The following is a 26,088-nucleotide window of genomic DNA, read 5'->3' as shown; positions in this document are numbered from 1 at the left end:
TTCTCATTTTCTTGGGCCGGAGAGAACTTTTGAGGCAAAATATGCATGTGTAGGGTGGTTATCCATACAATGAACATATTGCATAAAAGGTCACCACCTGGCTGATATATGAATACTGATCGAGAATTTATACAATGCAATGATATCCCATCAAAAGTAGCAATGGCTGGCGTTATATTATAGCCTGAATGTCACACCAGGTGGCATTTAGGCAGAGTTTTATCACATAGTTATAGAGTTAGTCTTGTCGAAAAAAGACACAAGTCCATCTAGTTCAACCAATAAAAGTGGGGAAACAAATTATACAATCCTATATATACACAATCCTATATCCACAGTTGATCCAGAGGAAGGCAAAAAACCTCAATAAAGCATGGATCAATTTGCTCCAGCAGGGAAAAAAAAATTCCTTCCAGATCCCCCGAGAGGCAGTTGGATATTCCCTAGATCAACTTTACCTATAAATGTTATATCCAGTTATATTCTGTGTATCCAAGAAAGAATCCAGGACTTTCCTACAGCAATCCACTGAGCTGGCCAGAACCAACTCTTGAGGGAGTCTATTCCACATTCTCACAGCTCTCACTGTGAAGAAACCTTTCCGTGTTTGGAGATTACATTTCCTCCAGATGTAAAGAGTGCCCCCTTGTCCTCTGTTATGACCTCAGGGGGAATAACTACACCGAGTTCACTATATGAACCACTGATGTATTATACATGGTGATCATATCCCCCCTTATGTATTATACATGGAGATCATATCCCCCCTTATGTATTATACATGGAGATCATATCCCCCTTATGTATTATACATGGAGATCATATCCCCCCCTTATGTATTATACATGGAGATCATATCCCCCTTATGTATTATACATGGAGATCATATCCCCCCTTATGTATTATACATGGAGATCATATCCCCCCTTATGTATTATACATGGAGATCATATCCCCCTTATGTATTATACATGGTGATCATATCCCCCCTTATGTATTATACATGGAGATCATATCCCCCCTTATGTATTATACATGGAGATCATATCCCCCCTTATGTATTATACATGGAGATCATATCCCCCCTTATGTATTATACATGGAGATCATATCCCCCTTATGTATTATACATGGAGATCATATCCCCCCTTATGTATTATACATGGTGATCATATCCCCCTTATGTATTATACATGGAGATCATATCCCCCCTTATGTATTATACATGGTGATCATATCCCCCCCTTATGTATTATACATGGAGATCATATCCCCCTTATGTATTATACATGAAGATCATATCCCCCTTATGTATTATACATGGAGATCATATCCCCCTTATGTATTATACATGGAGATCATATCCCCCTTATGTATTATACATGGAGAGCATATCCCCCCTTATGTATTATACATGGTGATCATATCCCCCCTTATGTATTATACATGGAGATCATATCCCCCTTATGTATTATACATGGTGATCATATCCCCCCTTATGTATTATACATGGAGATCATATCCCCCCTTATGTATTATACATGGAGATCATATCCCCCTTATGTATTATACATGGTGATCATATCCCCCCTTATGTATTATACATGGTGATCATACCCCCCCTTAATCTACTCTTCTCAAGAGAGAATAAATTCAGTTCCTCTAATCTTTCCTCATAGCTGATCTCCTCCATGCCTCTTATCAGTTTGGTTGCCCTTCTCTGTACTTTCTCCAGTTCCCCAATGTTCTTTTTGTGAATTGGTGCCCAAAACTGAACTGCAAACTCCAGATGAGGTATTACTAATGATTTGTATTGGGGGAAATTATATCTCTCTCTCTCTGGAGTCTATACCTCTGTTAGTAATCTTAATGATCTTAAAAGGATTTTGCTCGCTTTGGAAATTGCAGCTTGGCATTGCATGCCATTATTAAAGCGATTCTAAAGGTTAATTTTTTTTGGGGGGGGGGGGAATAAACAAACATGCTATACTTACCTGCTGTGTGCAGTAGTTTTGCACAGAGCAGCTCAGGTCCATTCAAACACAGAGCCACGGATTGGCCCCACACCATCTCTTTCCTCATTGGCTGACTGGCTGTGATCAACAGCAGTGTCAATGGCTACCTCCTGCTGTCTCAGCAAATGAGGAGGCAGAGACCCGGGCCAGCTGAGTTTGTCATTCACAGCGCTGGATCGTGATGAGGCTCAGGTAAGTATTGAGGGGGCTGGGGGGGGGGGATGCTGCACACAGAAGGTTTTTTACTTTCATGCATAGAATGCATGAAGGTAAGAAACCTTCAGCCTTTACAACCACTTTAAGCTTGTGATCTACCAGAACCTCCAGATCCTTCTCCACCATTGATTCCCCCAGATCCTTCTCCACCATTGCCCCCCCAGATCCTTCTCCACCATTGATTCTCCCAGATCCTTCTCCACCATTGCCCCCCCAGATCCTTCTCCACCATTGATTCTCCCAGATCCTTCTCCACCATTGATTCCCCCAGATCCTTCTCCACCATTGATTCCCCCAGATCCTTCTCCACCATTGCCCCCCCAGATCCTTCTCCACCATTGATCCTCCCAGATCCTTCTCCACCATTGATTCCCCCAGATCCTTCTCCACCATTGACCCCCCCCAGTTGTACCCCCCTAGTATGTATGATACATGCATATTCTTAGCCCCCTAGTACAGAACCTTACATTTATCAACATTAAACCTCATTTGCCACATAGTCCCCCAATTATACAGAGCATTGAGCACGGCTTGTAAATTGGAGACATCCTGTAAGGACATTATTCCACAGCACAGCTTGGTGTAATCTGCAAAGACTGAAATGGGATTTTTAATCTGAGTCCCTATATTGTTTATAAATATATTATAAAGTAAGGGTCCCAACACTGAACCCTGGGGTACACCACTGACAACACTGAACCCTGGGGTACACCACTGACAACACTGAACCTTGGGGTACACCACTGACAACACTGAACCTTGGGGTACACCCCTAGACCAGGGGTGGGCAAACTTTTTGACTTGAGGGCCGCAATGGGTTCATATATTGGACCCGGGGACCGGACCAAGAGTACATGAATGATGTGTATGTGTCATCCATAGTAAGTATAGTAATATTCCCCCATAGTAAGCATAGTAATTAATCCCCCATATAGTAATTCATCCCCCATAGTAATTCATCCCCCATAGTAATTCATCCCCCATAGTAATTAATCCCCCATAGTAATTCATCCCCCATATAGTAATTCATCCCCCATAGTAATTCATCCCCCATATAGTAATTCATCCCCCATAGTAATTAATCCCCCATATAGTAATTCATCCCCCATAGTAATTCATTCACTTACCTTTGCTCCGCGCGTTCCTCTCGCCGTGTTCCCGCGCCGTTCCGGTCTTCAGGGCGGACTGTGAGAGGAGCCTAGCTCCCCTCACGTTCGTCACGCTGCCCCGCCTACACACATCCTGACAGCCATCCTGACAGTATCACGCTCCACGGGCCGGATTAAAAGGTCCGCCGGGCCATATACGGCCCGCGGGCCGTAGTTTGCCCATTGCTGCCCCTAGACCATTCAGAGTATGAATCATTAACCACTACTCTCTGAACTCGGTCTTTTAGCCAGTTTTCTATGCATTTACTGTAGACTTTAACTTACACATTAGCCGTGTGTAGAGAAGTGTGTTCCAACGCTTTTGCAAAATCCAAGTATACCACGTCCACCGCCACCCCTCTGTCCAAGTATACCACGTCCACCGCCACCCCTCTGTCAAGTATACCACATCCGCAGCCACCCCTCTGTCCAAGTATACCACATCCATCGCCACCCCTCTGTTCAAGTATACCATGTCCACAGCCACCCCTCTGTCCAAGTATACCACGTCCACCGCCACTCCTCTGTCCAAGTATACCACGTCCACCGCCACTCCTCTGTCCAAGTATACCACATCCATCACCACCCCTCTGTCCAAATATACCACGTCCACCACCACCCCTCTGTCCAAGTATACCACGTCCATCGCCACCTTTCTGTCCAAGTTTACCACGTCCACCACCACCCCTCTGTCCAAGTATACCACGTCCACCGCCACCCCTCTGTCCAAGTATACCACGTCCACCACCACCCCTCTGTCCAAGGTTTTATTCACCTCCTCATCAATCAGATTTGTTTGACTTCTGTCTTTCATGAATCTATGCTGTCTGTTGCTTAAAATATTTTTTTCCAGCAAGAACTCATCCAGTATCTTCCCGACTATAGAAGTTAAACTAACAGGTCTGTAATTACTTGGTAAGGACTTTGATCCCTTTTTAAATATTGGCACCACATTGGCCTTACAGAGCTGGAGATGTTCAGGTAGCGTTATATCACAGAATGTCAGAGCAGGTAGCATTCAGGCAGAGCTGTATCACAGCCAGAAGGTCAGAGAAGGGGAAAGTCAGGGGGAGAGATATTGTGGTCTGCGAATCAGAATGGGTAGCATTGAGTCTGGTGAAGTTGGAGCAGGGGATATACAAGCAGAGTTGTATTAGAGGTAGGAGGTGAAAATGGGTGGGTTGCTGTAAGGTGCAGTTGTATCACAGCCAGGAGGTCCCAAGCAGGAGTGCTAACGTGGAGATGTATCGCAGCCAGGGGCGAACTGACCATTTGGAAACTCGGGCACTGCCCGAGGGCCCGGGGTCAGTAGGGGGCCCCATGAGATGCCCCTGGTACCTTTTTCATAGGCTTTTTGAGTTTGGGCAAGGACACGGGGGCCCCATGATCCCCTATTGCCCGGGGGCACCATGAGTTGTCAATCCACCCCTGATCGCAGCCAGTATGTCAAAGCAGGCAGCGGGCAGGCAGAGTCGTATCGCTGTCTAAATATCAGACCATGCAGCATTTAGGCAGGATTGTATTACAAACAATGTTTACCTAGATTCCCTCTAACTCATCTCATTCTCCTGCCTGTTGTCATGCTCCTGCTCTCATTATCTCACCGTCCAGGGTTAAAGTGGTTGTGGCAGGAGGCCTTCAAACTCAAGCAAAAGGTCAAGGCAGGCAGCAGTCAGGATGAAATGGGCTTGTTTGTAGTGCAGTTTCAGCTTGTGTGAATAGGAAATGTTCTACTACTGTAAGTCCTATGTCATGTGGAACTGAAGTGTATAGTGAGGTAACATCTAATGAGGGTCTACGTACGAGTAGTAGGGAGTCCTCTTGATGCGCCGAGCCACGAATGTAAGAAGGAGTTCTTGGAGGAACAAAAAATCAATGTCTTGAGAAAGGCCCCTTTATACATATCTTTATAATAATCTTTGCCACATTAGTAACCCGATCATAGTCCGATTCTTAACCTCCCTGGCGGTATTCCCCAGTGTAGCTCGGGGTAAAGTTTCAGAACTACAAGCGGTAACCCCGAGCTACACTCAGGAATACACTGCAGCGTTGCTCCGGGATCTCTTCTTAACTTACCTTGTCCTGCGCTCCCGCGATGTCCCTCCTGCAGTGTCCCCGGCAATGTCTTCCATCCCCTGCGACGTTGGGACATACGGGGGACGGAACTGTCAGGAAATTTGAAAATGACAAAAAGTCACATTCACTCAATACACTAAAATCACATAGTATTCCATTCCTGTATCAAACCATTTCACATACATTTTGTCCCGAGTGCTTTGTCCGGCGCCCTGCCTGAATTTTTACTGTTCTTTCTGCCTGGAAACTGAGAAACGTCCATGGTGTCCAAAAAGCGTCCCTTTAGGTCAAAAGTGGTTTTAGACCGGCTAGAGAACAGCGATAGTAAATCAGAACCACTTGCAGAATTGAGTGATAATGATTCGTGGGGGAAATTCCTCATCAGACACTGAAAACAATTCTGCGACTGAGCTCAGCGAACTTGGCGCTCTATTTAAAATTTCTGAGTTTTTGGTTTGATTATATTATTGAATTAAATTTATTATTATTATATTATTTTTTATGATTATTTATTATATTATAATTTATGATTTCGTATTTCAAATTTTATCATACCCGGGATGTTTACTAGACTCTTGTTCGGACAGATTTCAGTGAGTTATTCCTAAAAATTACAGGCCTACAATAAAAAAATACATATTTCCATGTAAAAAAATGTACCGCTTTGAGCACAGAAATACTGACATAATCAGACCTCTAGGGAGGTTAATAGCACTGATTAGATGAGAATGAGCTCAATGACCCCCATTGCCTTCAAATACTCTTCCCATTACCCTCTTCTACCATCATTTGACTTGACAAAGGGGCATGCCTCGAAATGAGTAGTCACACCCATTGTCATGTTTCACATGACTGTCATATGCCTTTAAGTTTTCTCTGTAATTTGTCTCTGCTCCTCCTTTCCTTTGGTTTAGTTAATGCTGTATAGATAGCCCTCCCCCTTTTCCCAGTAATGCATTGCAGCTCTAGCCTCATGTCATGAAGCAGATCACATTATGATCTTTTGACCTATCCGATAGGTAAGATTCTCTCAGTTTATGGAATAAACTTCACAAGATCTACAAGATGTCACCTGGATTGAGTCACTGCCTGTGTTATTCAACTGTGATTGGAGTTATCGCTATCTCATCACAACTGTAAGTTACAGAGATCACACTTTCAATGCTTAGATTGGAGAGACAGAACACCCATCAATGTCACCTGCATCAAGGTCAATGTGTGCCATCATCTGCCAAGCCAAGCCGAGTCTGGAAGCCCTCGGATGCATCTCCATAACGCTTGCGTCCCAGCGTGGTTCCCTGACTGCCACTTACTATCCAGCAGTTTCCTGGGGCAGCTCTGCATTACTGGCTTTCTCCTTGCCAAACTCTTCTGCTCCTGACCTCTTCCTGGACAAATTCTGCTTGGAGGTGTGCTATGGACATGCTGATCATTTACTGAATGCAGTGAGTGCATGTATGCTTTTATGGTTTTATATATATATTAATAAATGGCTGCCTTTAGATGATGGCGCCCTCTCTTTTTTGTTTACTTAGATTCCCTTTAACTCATCTCATTCTCCTGCCTTTTGTCATTGCTCCTGCTCTCATTATCTCACTGTCCAGGGTTAAAGTGGTAGTAAACCCTTACATATACCCAGTGAAGTGACTGGCATCAGGTGATATACCTAAATGAAACAAATCATCCTACATAAGTTGTGCCTGTTTACCTACAGCCGTCTTTCCTCTAAATCAGGGGTGGGCAACTGTGGCCCTCCAGCTGTTGGTGAACTACAAGTCCCATCATGCCTCTGCCTTTGAGAGTCATGCTTGTAACTGTCAGTTTTGCAATGCCTTATGGGACTTGTAGTTTTACAACAGCTGGAGGGCCACAGTTTCCCAGCCCTGCTCTAAATCCATTGAGCCCAGGTTCACACTGATGCGGTGCAGAATTTGCAGCGTTTTCTGCACTGCATCAGAATCGCACCCCGTTCATGCGAACCGCTGCGGGCATGTATGTTAAGATAACAACACCCCAAAAGAGGTCCGCAAAACGCGGTGCGATGTGCAGAATTGGATCACATAGGTGTGAATACCCATGCGATCCGATTCTAGTGCGGACCCAAAAAAGGGTCCTGCATGTTTTTGGTGTGGGTGCGGTGTGATTAGATCCATACAAAATGTATGGCTCTAATTGCACCGCACACAAATGGCATGTGATTTGTACAGGAATACGGTGCGGTTCCTGTGCGAATCACATGCGATATACCGCACTGCATATATGTGAATCCAGGCTCAAAGTTCTAAATTTACAGAGGATCTCTCAGCTTTGAAAAGCAGGGGGTGGAGAGCTGAAGTTACATCGATGAGGAGAGCTCTGAGAGATGATTGGAGGGAAGGGACACCCCCCTCTACGTACAGCACACAGGAACAGAGCCGAGGCTGTCAATCACATGCCGTGCCTTTCGCTGTCACCATTTTTCTCTTGGTGTCAGAAAAACTAGAAGTGACTCATGCTGATAACAAAGGAACGAAGCAGCAGACAGAAATGACACTTAGTGCTCTAGATTGAGACAAGTACACACTACAGAGGGATATGCTTTGTTCATATTTCATGTCTGAGCTTTACAGCCACTCTAAAAGTGTTTCACCCACTTCTTTCCATTGGCATAAGTCATTGTGAAATGTGTGCTTGTCTGCAAGTCATGCGATATAATCTGCGAGACAGTTAATGTGCCAGTGATTAATGTCTGTTATGCAAATACACTTTAAAATGTAATCTGTTTCCTTGTTCTGATGCCAATTCAGAACAAAGATAACATTGATCAGAAGAAGAGGAAGTGTCGTGACAGGAAGACGATGAATGGTATGAAATATACTCAGTGGCCGTAAAAATAGGAACCTTTGCTGAGTAATGCCTTGGATGACCTTTGGTCCTGAGAACAAGTAATTCATAGGGCCACAGTGAATCCACAAGGATTTCTATAGTGTCTTATTATATAAGTAGGCTAGCTAGCTTTGCAAACTCAATGTCATGACCAGGGGCGGACAGACCATTTGGAAACTTGGGCACTGCCCGAGGGCCCGGGGTCAGTATGGGGTCCCATAAGATGCCCCTGGTACCTTTTTCATAGGCTTTTTTGAGTTTGGGCAAGGGCACGGGGACCCCATGATCCCCTATTGCCCGGGGGCCCCATGAGTTGTCAGTCCGCCCCTGCTCCAAGTGTTGTTTCTCTCTGGTGCTTCGTTCCTCTCTTATCAGCATGTATCACGTCTGGAGAATTCTTCCAACACAAGATAAAATTTGTGTCGGGGAGGAGAGGTCATTAGAGCTCAGCACACAGCTTGTGAATTTACAGCACAGCTCCTGGCGTGTGTCCCTCTCTTTCAATCAGCTCTCACAGAGCTCTAACTGCGGCTCCCTGCCCCCTCCTCTGTGATACTGAGTTGTCAACATGAGTTGTCAGTCCGGCCCTGGACATGGCTGCACCCCCGTATGAAATGTTTATCTGAAAGATAAAGACATTATAAAATTTAAAAGAAGTCATTAAGCACCCATCCAAACTTCTCTGCTTCTGTGCAATGCCGTAACGTGTGTCATGTATTGCATTCGGATAGTCCATTTAATTTGAATAGGCTGGCAATGCGCAGGACCAGACCACAGCGCATAACAGTGCATTACCGTGCATTGGGATAAACTGCAATGCTTGTACATCAGACCTTCTTTGCCTTAGGCCCCATGTACATGGGACACTTCTGAACGATGGAAACTGACTGCTGGAAAACGTAGGTTAAAAACGTCTGTTTAGCCGCGTTTGCATACCGCGTTTATGCACATTTATGAGTGTTTGCATTTAGAAGCGTTTTTTTAAAGATAAGCACAGGAGAACCTCCCAAATTCACAGAATGCACTGAAAAGTGGTAAATTATTAACTATTTCAGACTGTTTCAGAGAAATACAGAGAGTAGAAGCAGAGACAGCAGTATGTGTTGAGATTAGCTTAAGTGTGAGTTGCTCATTCACATTTCTTTTGTTTCCAAGGGTGGGAAAGGTGTCTGGTGGAGGGAGTCATTAAGGCCACCTGGCAGGGGATTTTCATGAGGAATTTGAGGTGTGAATGGTCATTAACCCCTTCCCGCCAGCGCCTCCCGGCCCTTTAAGAGTTTCAGACGCCGGGAGGCGGGGCGGGTGGGGCGTGGTTTAGGGATCATGTGACCGCTGTGACGCGTCGTCGCGGCGGTCACATGATCAGGAAAGGTCCCGATCGAAAGAGCAGACCGGGACCTTTCCGTGAGTACCGGACATGTGTGCTGGGAGCGCGCAGGGCGCGCGCTCTCAGCACATTTGTTTTTTCTTACATGAATGCAAATGTACGGCCACTCGGCGTCTAGGCCCAGACGTCGGGAGGCCGCACATTTGTGTGTGGCCAGCGTGAAGGGGTTAACATATCTTTTGTTTCCAAGGGTGGGAGAGGTCTGAGGTGTGAATTGGTCATTGCAATATGTGACAAGCTTGGTAGGAACATCCTGTGTTCAGTGTTTTGTCCATATGAGCACCCTGAAAATGCTTTGCATGCAATTTAAAAAAAAAAAAACATTGTGAGGGTCCATACCAGGCCCTTATCTGAGCATGCAGCCCAACAAGCCAGGAAAGGGTATTTTTTTTTTGGGACGAGCAAGCCCCCCCTACCCAAATCATACCAGGCCACATGCCCTCAACATGGGAGACATCCCCTAGACTGAGCCTGAACCTTGGGCAGGCATGGATCTGTGCTTATGTGGCTGGCAGCCTCTGTACTACATTGGGAGACCAGGGTACATTTTCAGCAGCTCCTTCGGGGGTAACCTCTGCATTACCAGTACATACCTTTTTAAGACGTGGGTGGACCTCAAAGATGCAGAGAGCTGTCGTGCCGACCACTTAGGGGTCCGTGACACCCAGCACTCATAGGATGTCCTTGGTCTTCTAGATTAACTTTCGCTGGGCACCAATCAATCCAAAATACTAAGGACGTAAAAGATATACTGCTGGGGACAACGCCAAAGAGGAGATGAGTATTGGAGACTGAGCTGATTTATGTTTTAAACCTTGGCTGGGTGACTATACAAAAAAAAAAGACTGAGCCTGGGCTGAAAACATCAATGTATGCAATAAAAAAAAGAAATGAAGTCACTTGGCCAGAAGCCAGTTTAGATAAACCTCTCAAATACAAACAGTTGAAACTACTGTAGCATGTCTCTGTTGTTTAGTTCCAAACTAATTGGGCGGAAAAGTAGAAAGTGGGCTTATATTAATACAATGTCCCTCCAGTAGAAGTGGACCTATATTAATACAATTCAAAATACCTCCATTGAGTACTATACAATATAGAAGAGCACCATTAAACCAGGTGGGGTTGATTTTCTAAAACTGGAGAGTGCAAAATCTGGTGCAGTTGTGCATGGTAGCCAATCAGCTTCTAATTTCAGCTTGTTCAATTAGGCTCCATACACACGGGGCGTTTTGATAACTCTGGTAACATTACCTGTGTAAAGTCAAGTTAAAAACCGGAGTTTTTCAGTTTGCGTTTTTTGACCCAAACCCATTTTTCCTTCATCCCCCAGGAACTGCCTGCATACTCTCGCCACATAGGGTCTGACAATGGGTCCAAAGATTTCATCTCGATACCTAATGGCAACAGGGTGCCATTGTCTAGCCTGTAGAGGTCTGTGTGTCCCTTCATGGATATGCCTCCCCAGACCATCACTGACCCACTACCAAAACGGTCATACTGAACCATGTTACAGGCAGCAGAACGTTCTCCACGGCTTCTCCAGACCCTTTCACGTCTGTCACATGTGCTCAGGGGGAACCTGCTCTCATCTGTGAAAAGCACAGGGTGCCAGTGGTGGACCTGCCAATTCTGGTGTTCAATGGAAAATGCCAATCGAGCTCTATGGTGCCGGGCAGTGAGCACAGGGCCCACTAGAGGACATCGGGCCCTCAGGCCACCTTCATGAAGTCTGTTTCTGATTGTGTGGTCAGAGACATTCACACCAGTGGCCTGCTGGAGGTCATTGTGTAGGGCTCTGGCAGGGCTCATCCTGTTCCTCCTTGCACAAAGGAGCAGATACCGGTCCTGCTGATGGGTTAAGGACCTTCTACGGCCCTGTCCAGCTCTCCTAGAGGAACTGCCTGTCTCCTGGAATCTCCTCCATGCTATTGAAACTGTGCTGGGTGACACAGCATACCTTCTGGCAATGGCAAGTATGGATGTGCCATCCTGGAGGAGTTGGACTGCCTGTGCAACCTCTGTAGGGTCCAGGTATGGCCTCATGCTACCAGTACTGACACTGACCCTAGCCAAATGCAAAACTAGTGAGAAACAGGAAAGATGAGTAGAGAAAAAAATGTCAGTGGCCTCCACCTGTAAAACCATTCCTGTTTTCGGGGTCATCTCATTGTTGCTCATCTAGTGCACCTGTTGTTAATTGCTCCTAGATTGTAAGCTCCCAGGATCAGGCCCTCCTATCCCTCTTGTAATGAACTGTATTGTTGCTGTATTGTCTCCCGTTATATTGTAAAGTGCTGAGCAAACTGTTGGCTCTATATAAATCCTGTATTATAATAATAATATATAAATCCTGTATAATAATATCATATAAATCCTGTATAATAATAATAATACATAAATCCTGTATAATAATAATATATAAATCCTGTATAATAATAATAATACATAAATCCTGTATAATAATAATATATAAATCCTGTATAATAATAATAATATATAAATCCTGTATAATAATAATATATAAATCCTGTATAATAATAATAATACATAAATCCTGTATAATAATAATATATAAATCCTGTATAATAATAATAATACATAAATCCTGTATAATAATAATAATATATAAATCCTGTATAATAATAATATATAAATCCTGTATAATAATAATAATAATATATAAATCCTGTATAATAATAATATATAAATCCTGTATAATAATAATAATATATAAATCCTGTAAAGTAATAATATATAAATCCTGTATAATAATAATAATAATAATATATAAATCCTGTATAATAATATTATATAAATCCTGTATAATAATAATATATAAATCCTGTATAATAATATTATATAAATCCTGTATAATAATATTATATAAATCCTGTATAATAATAATAATATATAAATCCTGTATAATAATAATATATAAATACTGTATAATAATAATAATAATAATATATAAATCCTGTAAAGTAATAATATATAAATCCTGTATAATAATAATAATATATAAATCCTGTATAATAATAATAATAATAATAATGTTATTAACACCAAAGCAGCTGAAACTGATTAACAACCCCCTCTGCTACTTACCTGACCAGATCAATATCCCAGGAGTTTCATTAACTGGATACTAGACTCTGATTAAAAAGTGTTCCTTTAATTTATTTGAGCCGTGTATAAAGATTTCCACAGCCCATTTTCAATATACTGTGTTGTCTCTTTCAGGACATCGTTCTCTTCTCCACCTGGTAGCTGAGTCAATAACTTCAATTGGTGAGACCATTTTCCAAAATAACTTTCCTCTCTACTCTCCAATCACACATAGGTTGGCCATTTTATAAACATAAGATATCTTACTCTCCCTCTCTTACGCGCCTACCATCTTTAACCTAGAATGAGCGTCATACTTTGGGAACCAAAGTACCCAATCATAGCTGAATTTTGAGGATAACATGAGTTTCACTGTTGTCCTTAGTGGTCAACCATTGTGGCTGTGATCAGATACCAGCAGTAGGAGGGAAAACAGAGCTGAAGTTTAGGTTACAGAAAAAATTTTTGTTAGAACAAAATGCTAGCAGGTAGTTATTTTAGACTTTGTATGTCTTTTCTGCCGTAAAGGCTCTTTTCCCATCAGCTAGCATTTTTCTTCTAACTGTAAAGCAGCGCATGCGCAGCTCAGTGTACAACCTCGGCATGCTGTCGGTGTCGGGATAAAGGCATTCCTGTACATATGCATGGGAGGTATGTCACCGGGAGGGCTTGCTCTGGAGCCTGTACCATAAGCAGGGGCGGACCTACTATTCGAGCACTCGGGCACTGCCCGAGGGCTAGGGGTCAATAGGGGTCAATGATATGCCCCTGGTACCTTTCATTGGCTTTTTCATAGGCTTTTTTGGGTGTCGGTGAGGACAAGGGGGCCCCATGATGCCCTACTGCCCGGGGGCCCCATGAGTTGACTATAAGATACTTGAAGGGAAACTCATTTCACACATTAAGGGCAAAGTGAGTGTCTGGTGACAACCCCAAAACAAGTTATACTCACCCATTCATAATCATTTGCCCCCTTCCCACTTTGTTGCTGTATGTGACAGTGTTCATGCCTGAGCAGCCAATCAGGAGGCCTGAATACTGTTGTGTGCACAGGGGCCTTGTCATAATCCACCTAGGTAAGCTCCAATGCCATACAACACTAGAGCTTACCCATGGGGGACATCAGCAGTAAGGGAGCATTGGTAGGTATACCTACCTGAGGGGAGGGGGGTTCTCAGCATACACTGTCATTCAGTCCTGAATGGGCAAGATGACCAGTGCCCAGGGTCCAGGGCCGGGAAAAGGTCATCAAGCGCCCAGGGCATAGATGCCAAAATGTGCCCCCCCTCCCGTCCATGATGTGCGAGCTTAGGGGATCCATTTAGGGGTGCGCAGTCCACACCTCCTCCCGGCTCTCTCCGCACTGTCCCCCAGAACTGGGCTGACAAGAGTAGTGATGATGCTGTCACTACTTCTGGCAGCCTTGTAACACAGGGTGCCCCCATCCCTGCAATAAACCATTGCGCCCAAGCCAGCCGACCCTCCTGCCTACCCCTTGTCCCAGCCCTATCAGCGTCTCTTTAACCCCTTGACGTCGAGCGCTCGCAAATATGTGGCCTCTCGGTGTCTGGGCCTTGACGCCGAGTGGCCGCATATTTGCGTGCCATTAAAAAATACATACATGCTGAGAGCGCATGCCCTGCACGCTCCCAGCACATATGTCCGTGACTCATATGTCCGTCCCTTGTGATCGGGACCTTTTCCGCTCATGTGACCACCGTGCCGGTGAATCACAGCGGTCACATGACCCTAAAACTCTGTCTGCCTCCCAAAACTCTTAAAGGGCCGGGAGGCACCAGCGCCAAGAGGTTACGAGGTTTACAAAAGGGAGAGCGCTTAGGCTGGCCATTACCAGCTAGCTTGTGCTCGCTAGTAGTCTGAATGGAAGACAGGATGGGGCAGGGGCACAAAGCCTGCTGAAATCCCGGCTCTAAAAAAATGTGCTACCTTCCTTATTCTATGTAGTGATCTAGCAGAGCTTGGGCATCTGCAAAGAATATACTTTGCCAGTTGTGGACGCAGGAAGCGGCTCGTTTAGCAGGGGCACCATTCACAGAACGCCTTGCCTTCTCCAGGCACGCAAGGAATTCTATGCTTGGCCTAGGTGGAGCTTGTGATGTCTCCTTCATACCTCATTCATTCGGAAACAGCCTTTCATTTATGAATGAAGAAGGATGCATCTCAACCAAGGGCAGACTGACCATTTGGAAACTCGGGCACTGCCCGAGGGCCCGGGGTCAGTAGGGGGCCCCATGAGATGCCCCTGGTACCTTTTTCATAGGCTTTTTTGAGTTTGGGCAAGGGCACAGGGGCCTCATGATCCCCTATTGCCCGGGGGCCCCATGAATTGTCAGTCCGCCCCTGCTTTAACCTCTAAGAATGGATGTTGCTCTAACCACCCGTGGAATCAGATATATGAAAAGGCCTCAGACGCTGCTCCGGCCATGCCGGCTGACGCGTTTCGCCCTGCTCACTGGGGCTTGATCACAGAGTAATCTCTCATGACTTCTCTGTAATCAAGCCCCCCAGTGGGCGGGGCAAAATGCATCAGAGGGCATGGCCGGAGCAGCGTCTGAGGCCTTTTCATGCCCGCCATGCAGGGTAACATGCAAAATACTTTTTATAGATCTGTAGACTTGAAGACCTACAAGTAAGAGGTAATAGAAGGACATCCGACCCAACAAAGTTTGGCTGGTCAGTTCTCAACCACTGGGTCTCCTCCATGGAAGGTGGACACCAGTGGGTACTTTTGCTTCCACTACTAATATCATACCTGTTCAGAATGTAGCAGGCGATAAATACCTCACCCACAGAACAGATATCCAGAAGTATTATCAGCTACTTCTAACCACTTACATACAATTAGTGGACAGTACTCATCAATGTTGCAATGTGAAGGGTGTACCTTAGAAGGGGCGGACTGACCATTTGGAAACTCGGGCACTGCCCGAGGGCTCGGGGTCAGTAGGGGGCCCCATGAGATGCCCCTGGTACCTTTATCATAGGCTTTTTTGAGTTTGGGCAAGGACACATGGGCCTCATGATCCCCTATTGCCCGGGGGCCCCATGAGTTGTCAGTCCGCCCCTGATCTCAACCTTCCTTTATAAGCATGCTCCTTGGAGAATCTTACCAGATCCTTCATGGTGGTCTATGTTCAGAATATTATTTCGGACTTTATCTTTGAACTCACTTCAGCACAGAATTTCATATCAGGATCTACTCTACTCCATTTTGCTTCAGACTCCGCGGACCGTACTGAAATCTCCTGGAAGACATCACTGCAGGAAGGGAGGTCACTGGAGGTCCAAGGCCGCAGTATAAATGTTAAGCATTCTGGGATATACTCTATATATAGCCAGGTGAGATCCTCACCTGTCCTACACTAATTATCTCCATCTTGGGATACGTGAGCTCACACCAACATTATCTCTTGTTTCCATCTCAGGTCTTCTACAGAGACAAAACATTTACTATGGGTCACTTAGTGCTACGTAGATCAGATGACGGAGAGAGTGAAGTCCTTCTAAGCTGTGTTCAGAGTATGCCAAACGATGATAAGTTGGCTTACAACACTTGCTACACTTCTGGTAAGGCCACCTCTGCTTTTATTTGTTGGCGATACCCAACATAAGGAGTCAGTAGCAGACTCCGAGAGGTTCCCACTTTCTTCAGTATGCGCTGGAGGCCTCTGAGTACTTAAAGTGTTACTAAACCCACAACAGTACAATCAGTCTGTATATGCAGTAAGGCATGCTTGTTATACTCACTAAGGAACTTATGGTGTTATTCCTCCGCATTGTGTAAAAAGGCTGTTTGACCCTGTGTTCTCTAACCCTCCCCTTCTACTGTCCCCAATCCATCTGCCGATAGAACAGAGCCTTGGGGGCAAGCTGCACATGCTGTTTGGTGTGTATTGCTAGAGAGTTTTTTTTTTCTGGGAGAGTGTATGTGATCAGCAAAGGGCCAAGCAGCACTGTCCAGACAGAGGGACAAGGGTCATGCAGCCTCAGAGGACAATCAGGGGAGAATGAAATCTCCTCCTAAAAGCTTTAACCAGTGCTCGGCTGGACACTGATAGAAGTCAAAAGACTGCTATATACTGATGATGAGAAAAGGTATTTAGCATTTTATATTTACTAATTAATTGCATTTCCATGTTTTGTGTACTGTGGGAGACTAGAGAGAGTGAATACAGGGTCCAGGGAGACCAGATATAGTGAATGCAGGGTCTGGGGAGAACGGATAGAGTGATTGCAGGGTGTGGGGAGACCAGATATAGTGAATTCAGGGTCCGGGGAGACCGGATATAGTGAATGCAGGGTCCAGGGAGAGCGGATATAGTGAATGCAGGGTCCGGGGAGACCGGATATAGTGAATGCAGGGTCCGGGGAGAGCGGATATAGTGAATGCAGGGTCCGGGGAGACTGGATATAGTGAATGCAGGGTCCAAAGAGAGCGGCTATAGAGAATGCAGGGTCCGGGGAGAGCGGATATAGTAAATGCAGGGTCCTGGGTGACCGGATATAGTGAATGCAGGGTCCGGGGAGACCGGATATAGTGAATGCAGGGTCCTGGGAGACCGGATATAGTGAATGCAGGGTCCGGGAAGACCGGATATAGTGAATGCAGGGTCCTGGGAGACCGGATATAGTGAATGCAGGGTCCTGGGAGAGCAATTATAGTGAATGCAGGGTCCGGGGAAAGCGGATAGAGTGAATGCAGGGTCCGGGGAGAGCGGATATAGTGAATGCAGGGTCTGTGGAGAGCGGATATAGTGAATGCAGGGTCCGGGGAGAGCGGATATAGTGAATGCAGGGTCCGGGGAGAGTGGATATAGTGAATGCAGGGTCTGGGGAGAGCAGATATAGTGAATGCAGGGTCCAAAGAGAGCGGATATAGAGAATGCAGGGTCCGGGGAGAGCGGATATAGTGAATGCAGGGTCCTGGGAGACCGGATATAGTGAATGCAGGGTCCGGGGAGATGAATATAGTGAATGCAGGGTCCGGGGAGAGCAAATATAGTGAATGCAGGGTCCGGGGAGACGGATATAGTGAATGCAGGGTCCGGGGAGACGGATATAGTGAATGCGGGGTCCGGGGAGAGCAGATATAGTGGATGCAGGGTCCGGGAGACCAGATATAGTGAATGCAGGGTCCGGGGAGACCAGATATAGTGAATGCGGGGTCCGGGGAGACGGATATAGTGAATGCAGGGTCCGGGGAGAGCAGATATAGTGGATGCAGGGTCCGGGAGACCAGATATAGTGAATGCAGGGTCCGGGGAGACCAGATATAGTGAATGCAGGGTCCGGGGAGACCAGATATAGTGAATGCGGGGTCCGGGGAGACCAGATATAGTGAATGCAGGGTCCTGGGTTTAGTAACACTTTAAAGATGACGTTTAGCTATAGTAGTTTTTCATAGCAGCATTGGTCCAGCTTGGACCCATGTGAGTATGTATTGCCATACCTATGAGATTCCCATGGACACCTCTACTACAGTAATCTCCACTAGCTTCCAGGTCCTGTGCCAAGCAGCTGCTCTACTGCATATTCAACACAGGAGGTCCTTGCTCAGCATGGGCACCATTCAGGAAAAACTTTAAAAGGTGGGGTGTTGATGTCAAGATCTCCTTCTCATCCAATTAGAGAACACTTTGCATTAACAGAGAAGTGCAAAGTGTTTTCTGAGTGGCACCCGCACCAAGCAACCTCTTGTGTTCACCAAGCAGGAGGGCAGCCACTTGAGACCCGGAAGCTAGCAGCAATCATTGTAGTAGTAGTGCCTACCAAAAGCGATGTACAACTTTCATGGTGCACAGGTCCGGCACATACATACTTACATTTGTCCAAGCTGGAACCTAGTCCCTTAAACCTAACCCGTAAATATAACCCTAGCTTTCATATTAAAGCCTCCAGGATTCATTACAAGCTGGCCGAAATGGACTATTTCCATTACAAATACATGTGCCCACTGTCAGTGCTGTATAAACTCTATATAGTCTCATCTACAGTATATACGATGTACAACTTTGCGTTCTGGCAGCGGTACATGGACTTCCCACCCTGTTCCTAGAAAAAAAACATGCTCAGCCATTCACAGGAAGCTTTGTAATTTTATAAATGAATGCAAGGCTTTCTCTGACTGGCTGAGGGGGATTTTGTGATGTCATCTGCCTATCTCACTACCTCAAATCAAAGGAAGTCTTGTATTGACTCAGAAAAATACAAGGCTTCCTGTGAATAGCTGAGCAATGCTGAAGTCGACTCAATTTTGTTCCGGGAACAGGGCAGAAAGATTTCATACAGCTGCCAGAACACAGAGCTGTCTACTGTACAGGGGCGGACTGACCATTTGGAAACTCGGGCACTGCCCGAGGGCCCGGGGTCAGTAGGGGGCCCCATGAGATGCCCCTGGCACCTTTTTCATAGGCTTTTTTGAGTTTGGGCAAGGACACAGGGGCCCCATGATCCCCTATTGCCCAGGGGCCCCATGAGTTGTCAGTCCGCCCCTGATACTGTATGTAAAGTATTCATACCCCTTGAAATTTTCCCCATGTTGTCATGTTACAGCCAAAAAATGTAAATGTATTTTACTGGGATTTGATGTGATAGACCGACACAAAGTGGCACAAAATTGTGGAAGGAAAATGAGAAATGGTTTTCAAAATTTTTTTACAAATAAATCTATTCAGCCCCCCCCGGAGTCAATACTTTGTAGGACCCCCTTTGTCTGCAATTCCAGCTGCAAGTCTTTTTGGGGATGTCTCTTTGCACATCTAGAGAGGGACATTTCCGCCCATTCTGCTTTGCAGAATCGCTCAAGCTCTATCAGATTGGTTGGAGGGCGTCTGGGAACAGCAATTTTCAAGTCTTGCCACAGATTCTTCTTTGGATTTAGGTCTGGACTGTGACTGGGCCATTCTAACACATGAAGATGCTTTCATGTAAACCATTCCATTGTAGCTCTGGTTGGATGTTTCGGGTCGTTGTCCTGCTGGAAGGTGAACCTCCTCCCCGGTCTCAGGTCTTTTGCAGACTCTAACAGGTTTTCTTCTAAGATTGCCCTGTATTTGGCTCTATCCGTCTTCCCATCAACTCTGCCCAGCTTCCCTGTCCCTGCTGTAGAAAAGCATCCCCACAACATGATGCTGCCACCACCATGTTTCACGGTGGGGATGGTGTGTTCAGGGGGATGTGTAGTGTTAGTTTTTTCTCACTCATAGTGTTTTGCTTTTAGGACAAAAAGTTAAATGTTGGTCTCATCTGACCAGAGCCCCTTCTTCCACATTTGCTGTGTCCCCCACATGGCTTCTCACAAACTACAAATGGGACTTCTTATGGCTTTCTTTCAACAATGGCTTTCTTCTTGCCACTCTTCCATAAAGGCCAGATTTGTGGAGCGCAGGACTAATAGTTGACTTGTGGACAGATTCTCCCCCCTGAGCTGTGGATCTCTGCAGCTCCTCCATGGACCTTTTGGCTGCTTCTCTGATGAATACTCTCCTTGCCCGGCCTGTCAGTTTAGGTGGACGGCCATGTCTTGGTAGGTTCGCAGTTGTCCATACTCTTTCCATTTTCGGATGATGGATTGAACACAGTGCTCCATGAGATGTTTAAAGCTTGGGATATTTTTTATAACCTAATCCGGCTTTAAACTTCTCCACAACTTCATCCCTGACCTGTCTGGTGTGTTCCTTGGCCTTCATGATGTTGTTTGTTCACTAATGATCTCTAACAAACCTCTGAGGGCTTCACAGAACAGCTGCATTTATACTGAGATTACATCACACACAGGTGGTCTCTATTTACTAATTAGGTGATTTCTGAAGGCAATTGGTTCCACTAGATTGTAGTTAGGAGTATCACAATAAAGGGGGCTGAATACAAATGCACGCCACACTTTTCAGTTATTTATTTGTAAAAAAATTTGAAAACCATTTATCATTTTCCTTCCACTTCACAATTATGTGACACTGTGTTGGTCTATCACATCACATCCCAATAAAATACATTTACGTTTTTGGTTTAACATGACAAAATGTGGAAAATTTCAAGGGGTATGAAGACTTTTTCAAGGTACTGTAGCTGATGCTACAGATATTTAATACAGCGCTGACAGCAGGCAAATGTATTAATAATGGAAAAAGTTAGATTGGGCCATCTTGGCCCAAACCAAATATTTAAATGAAATGAAACCTGGATTTAGGATTTTAGATATAGCCCTATATCTAATACTAAACCTCAACTGTAACATAGCCACTGATAATATTCATATCTGCCGTGAAAGTCTAAATCTAAAGCTGATACCAGTGGGGGGGTATAGTAGGATGTTGTGCAAGAACCTAGGATGCCAACCCATGAACATGTGAGGAGCCTGGGGAAATCTGTCTGTGGGGGGTCAGATTCAGGTCACTCTGGTAATATTTATTGATGTCTTTTGTGCCCTGGAACTGCTCTTTAATGTTTATATGTTTTGTTATTTAGGAGTCTTTCGACTACGCAAAGGAAACTCCATCACCCTTCAAATACCACGAAGAAATGCCACTCTGGAGACCCACCGCCAGGCCACCTTTCTTGGTTTCATCAAGCTATAAAAACCACCAGAATGAAACTTTCTATGTCACTGCCAGCCGAATGAAAGTAATAGAGAAGATAAAAAGTCACTACAAAATTAGTTATTATTATGTCCTAAAATGGCACCACCCTCCTGCAGGGTGATACAGACAGAAAGGGGCTATGAGTCTGTCCTCCTCCTGCAGGGTGATACAGACAGAAGGGGGCTATGAGTCTGTCCTCCTCCTGCAGGGTGATACAGACAGAAAGGGGCTATGAGTCTGTCCTCCTCCTGCAGGGTGATACAGACAGAAGGGGGCTATGAGTCTGTCCTCCTCCTGCAGGGTGATACAGACAGAAGGGGGCTATGAGTCTGTCCTCCTCCTGCAGGATGATACATACAGAAGGGGGCTACGAGTCTGTCCTCCTCCTGCAGGTGATACATACAGAAGGGGGCTACGAGTCTGTCCTCCTCCTGCAGGGTGATACAGACAGAAGGGGGCTACGAGTCTGTCCTCCTCCTGCAGGGTGATAGAGACAGAAGGGGGCTACGAGTCTGTCCTCTTCCTGCAGGGTGATACAGACAGAAGGGGGCTATGAGTCTGTCCTCCTCCTGCAGGGTGATACAGACAGAAGGGATCTATGGGTCTGTCCTCCTCCTGCAGGGTGATACAGACAGAAGGGGGCTACGAGTCTGTCCTCCTCCTGCAGGTGATACATACAGAAGGGAGCTATGAGTCTGTCCTCCTCCTGCAGGGTGATACAGACAGAAGGGATCTATGGGTCTGTCCTCCTCCTGCAGGGTGATACAGACAGAAGGGGGCTACGAGTCTGTCCTCCTCCTGCAGGTGATACATATAGAAGGGGGCTATGAGTCTGTCCTCCTCCTGCAGGATGATACATACAGAAGGGGGCTACGAGTCTGTCCTCCTCCTGCAGGTGATACATACAGAAGGGGGCTACGAGTCTGTCCTCCTCCTGCAGGGTGATACAGACAGAAGGGGGCTACGAGTCTGTCCTCCTCCTGCAGGGTGATACAGACAAAAGGGATCTATGAGTCTGTTCTCCTCCTGCAGGGTGATACAGACAGAAGGGGGCTACGAGTCTGTCCTCCTCCTGCAGGGTGATACAGACAGAAGGGGGCTACGAGTCTGTCCTCCTCCTGCAGGGTGATACAGACAGAAGGGAGCTATGAGTCTGTCCTCCTCCTGCAGGGCGATACAGAAAGAAGGGGCTATGAGTCTGTCCTCCTCCTGCAGGGCGATACAGAAAGAAGGGGCTATGAGTCTGTCCTCCTCATGCAGGGTGATACAGACAGAAGGGGGTTATGAGTCTGTCCTCCTCCTGCAGGGTGATACAGACAGAAGGGGGTTATGAGTCTGTCCTCCTCCTGCAGGGTGATACAGACAGAAGGGGGCTATGAGTCTGTCCTCCTCCTGCAGGGTGATACAGACAGAAGGGGGCTACGAGTCTGTCCTCCTCCTGCAGGGTGATACAGACAGAAGGGGGCTATGAGTCTGTCCTCCTCCTGCAGGGTGATACAGACAGAAGGGGGCTACGAGTCTGTCCTCCTCCTGCAGGGTGATACAGACAGAAGGGGGCTACGAGTCTGTCCTTCTCCTGCAGGGTGATACAGACAGAAGGGGGCTACGAGTCTGTCCTTCTCCTGCAGGGTGATACAGACAGAAGGGGGCTATGAGTCTGTCCTCCTCCTGCAGGGTGATACAGACAGAAGGGGGCTACGAGTCTGTCCTCCTCCTGCAGGGTGATACAGACAAAAGGGATCTATGAGTCTGTCCTCCTCCTGCAGGGTGATACAGACAGAAGGGGGCTACGAGTCTGTCCTCCTCCTGCAGGGTGATACAGACAGAAGGGAGCTATGAGTCTGTCCTCCTCCTGCAGGGCGATACAGAAAGAAGGGGCTATGAGTCTGTCCTCCTCCTGCAGGGTGATACAGACAGAAGGGGGTACGAGTCTGTCCTCCTCCTGCAGGATGATACAGACAGAAGGGGGCTACGAGTCTGTCCTCCTCCTGCAGGGTGATACAGACAGAAGGGGGCTACGAGTCTGTCCTCCTCCTGCAGGGCGATACAAACAGAAGGGAGCTATGGGTCTGCCCTCCTCCTGCAGGGTGATACAAACAGAAGGGGGCTATGAGTCTGTCCTCCTCCTGCAGGGTGATACAGACAGAAGAGAGCTATGAGTCTGTCCTCCTCCTGCAGGGTGATACAGACAAAAGGGGGCTACGGGTCTGTCCTCCTCCTGCAGGGCGATACAAACAGAAGGGAGCTATGGGTCTGTCCTCCTCCTGCAGGGTGATACAAACAGAAGGGGGCTATGAGTCTGTCCTCCTCCTGCAGGGTGATACAGACAGAAGGGAGCTATGAGTCTGTTCTCCTCCTGCAGGGTGATACAGACAGAAGAGAGCTATGAGTCTGTCCTCCTCCTGCAGGGTGATACAGACAAAAGGGGGCTGTCAGTCTGTCCTCCTCCTGCAGGGTGACACAGACAGAAGGGGGCTATGAGTCTGTCCTCCTCCTGCAGGGCGATACAGAAAGAAGGGGCTATGAGTCTGTTCTCCTCCTGCAGGGCGATACAGACAGAAGGGGGCTATGGGTCTGTCCTCCTCCTGCAGGGCGATACAAACAGAAGGGAGCTATGAGTCTGTCCTCCTCCTGCAGGGTGATACAGACAGAAGGGAGCTATGAGTCTGTCCTCCTCCTGCAGGATGATACAGACAGAAGGGGACTATGAGTCTGTCCTCCTCCTGCAGGGTGATACAGACAGAAGGGGGCTATGAGTCTGTCCTCCTCCTGCAGGGTGATACAGACAGAAGGGGCTATGAGTCTGTCCTCCTCCTGCAGGGTGATACAGACAGAAGGGGGCTATGAGTCTGTCCTCCTCCTGCAGGGTGATACAGACAGAAGGGGGCTATGAGTCTGTCCTCCTCCTGCAGGGTGACACAGACAGAAGGGGGCTATGAGTCTGTCCTCCTCCTGCAGGGTGACACAGACAGAAGGGGGCTAGGAGTCTGTCCTCCTCCTGCAGGGTGATACAGACAGAAGGGGGCTATGAGTCTGTCCTCCTCCTGCAGGGTGATACAGACAGGAGGGAGCTATGAGTCTGTTCTCCTCCAGCAGAGTGATACAGACAGAATGGGGCTAGGAGTCTGTTCTCCTCCTGCAGGGCACTGCTCTTTTGTCCACTGTAGAGGATATTAGTGAGCAGATCAATAACTCAGCCATAAAGCATGAGAACTTGTCCAAAAATGACATACATTTACAAACAGAAGCATCCCTCAGATTGTCATTGCTCTATCTGGTAGGCCTTAAGCAGGCCACAAATGATGCGATTTGCATTCCTGTAACCATAGGTTGCAGGAAAGAAAATTTCTTGATTCCCTTATCAACATTTGCCTCCCACAAAGCTATCATGTTGTCCCGGTGAAGAGGCGTGGAGAGCCTTCCCTGCCGCGATAACACAGTGATTATTGCTTGCACCTACAGTGCTCAGCATAAATGAGTACACCCCTTTTCCATCTTTATAAAGTTCCATTACCTTGTTACGCAGGACTTTTGACAGTTCTTTTCTGCTCCCCATGGCTCAGTATCTAGCCTAGTCAGTGCTTCCACATAAGAGCTAACAAACTCATTGACTATTTATACACTGACACTAATTTCAATTTAAAAAGCCACAGATGTGGGACATTAACCTCTAATTGGCATTGTAGCCCGTGTGTGTCACCTTGTGTGTCTGTACCAAGGCCAAACACTCCAGGGGGCGGAGACTTCTGATCCGGGCCATTTGGGTGATTTTTGTTATCATTATGATCAGGGGCAGACTGACAACTTATGGGGCCCCCAGGCAATAGGGGATCATGGGGCCCCTGCGTCCTTGCCCAAACTCAAAAAAGCCTACGAAAAAGGTACCAGGGGCATCTCAAGGGGCCCCCTACTGACCCCGGGCCCTCGTGCAGTGGCCAAGTTTCCAAATGGTCAGTCCACCCCTGATTATGATTTAAAAAGGAGTCAAACAACTATGTGATAATAAATGGCCTCATATGATCATCATCCTTCAATAAAAGAGCATTTTTTGGCATGATCAGTCATATTTTCAGTATCAATGCCAACATTTCACAATATCTGCCAGGGGAGGCAAACTTTTGAGCACAACTGTATACCCACTGACAATAATCACATGTAAAATCTGACATGCTGGCTGCACCCAAGTCATAGAAAAATCGAATTAGGTACAACTAGACTGCGCATAAATGGTCAGAATCTTGGCTAGTCCCTACTGAACCATCTATGGCCAGATTTACTCTTTCAAGCCGCATGATGCAAAAAAAAAACCTCTACTTTTTATCATGGTATTGGATGAAACCCCTCCGCTTCCCACAACCAGCTCTATTTTACTGGAGCCAAATTTCCTGTTACATAAACCAAATCTATGTTGAGTTGCAAGCCATGCGTGGTTTTAAAATGAACTGACCCGGCCATTAATAAATCCTGACCTGCTTTAATGCGGTGTGAAACATCATGTCCACTCAGTTAACATTGGTTGTAGATTGTTGGACAAAAACATCTGAGAAGCTGCAAGGTTCTGGTTAGGTTTGTTGCAACCGCGTACCACCAACATCACAGGGTGCAAATATCAGTGACGTCTCGCCCCGTGTGGAAGCTGGCTCAAAGTGGACACGGGGGAGCCCTTCTCAACCATG

General features: G+C 46.3%; 1 protein-coding gene across 1 annotated transcript in view; it reads left to right on the top strand.

Moving 5' to 3' along the window:
- The window catches only part of LOC149448930 (tumor necrosis factor ligand superfamily member 12-like), a 100,394-nt gene extending 78,431 nt beyond the window's left edge, over nt 1-21,963 (top strand). Inside the window, exons 10-13 of the mRNA XM_089693996.1 lie at nt 12,948-12,995; nt 16,054-16,172; nt 16,259-16,400; nt 21,300-21,963. Of these exons, the coding sequence (XP_089550122.1) occupies nt 12,948-12,995; nt 16,054-16,172; nt 16,259-16,400; nt 21,300-21,409 (419 nt within the window). The 3' untranslated portion in view covers nt 21,410-21,963. The remainder of the gene's footprint in view (nt 1-12,947; nt 12,996-16,053; nt 16,173-16,258; nt 16,401-21,299) is intronic.
- Nucleotides 21,964-26,088: the final 4,125 nt, after the last annotated feature.

This window comes from Staurois parvus, unplaced genomic scaffold (genome assembly GCF_062004578.1).
Source record: "Staurois parvus isolate SC_StPar_1 unplaced genomic scaffold, SC_StPar_1.0 ptg000647l, whole genome shotgun sequence".
Classification (NCBI taxonomy): domain Eukaryota; kingdom Metazoa; phylum Chordata; class Amphibia; order Anura; family Ranidae; genus Staurois; species Staurois parvus.
Note: the sequence above shows the minus strand (reverse complement) of the source record. Positions and strands in the feature narration are given on the sequence as shown.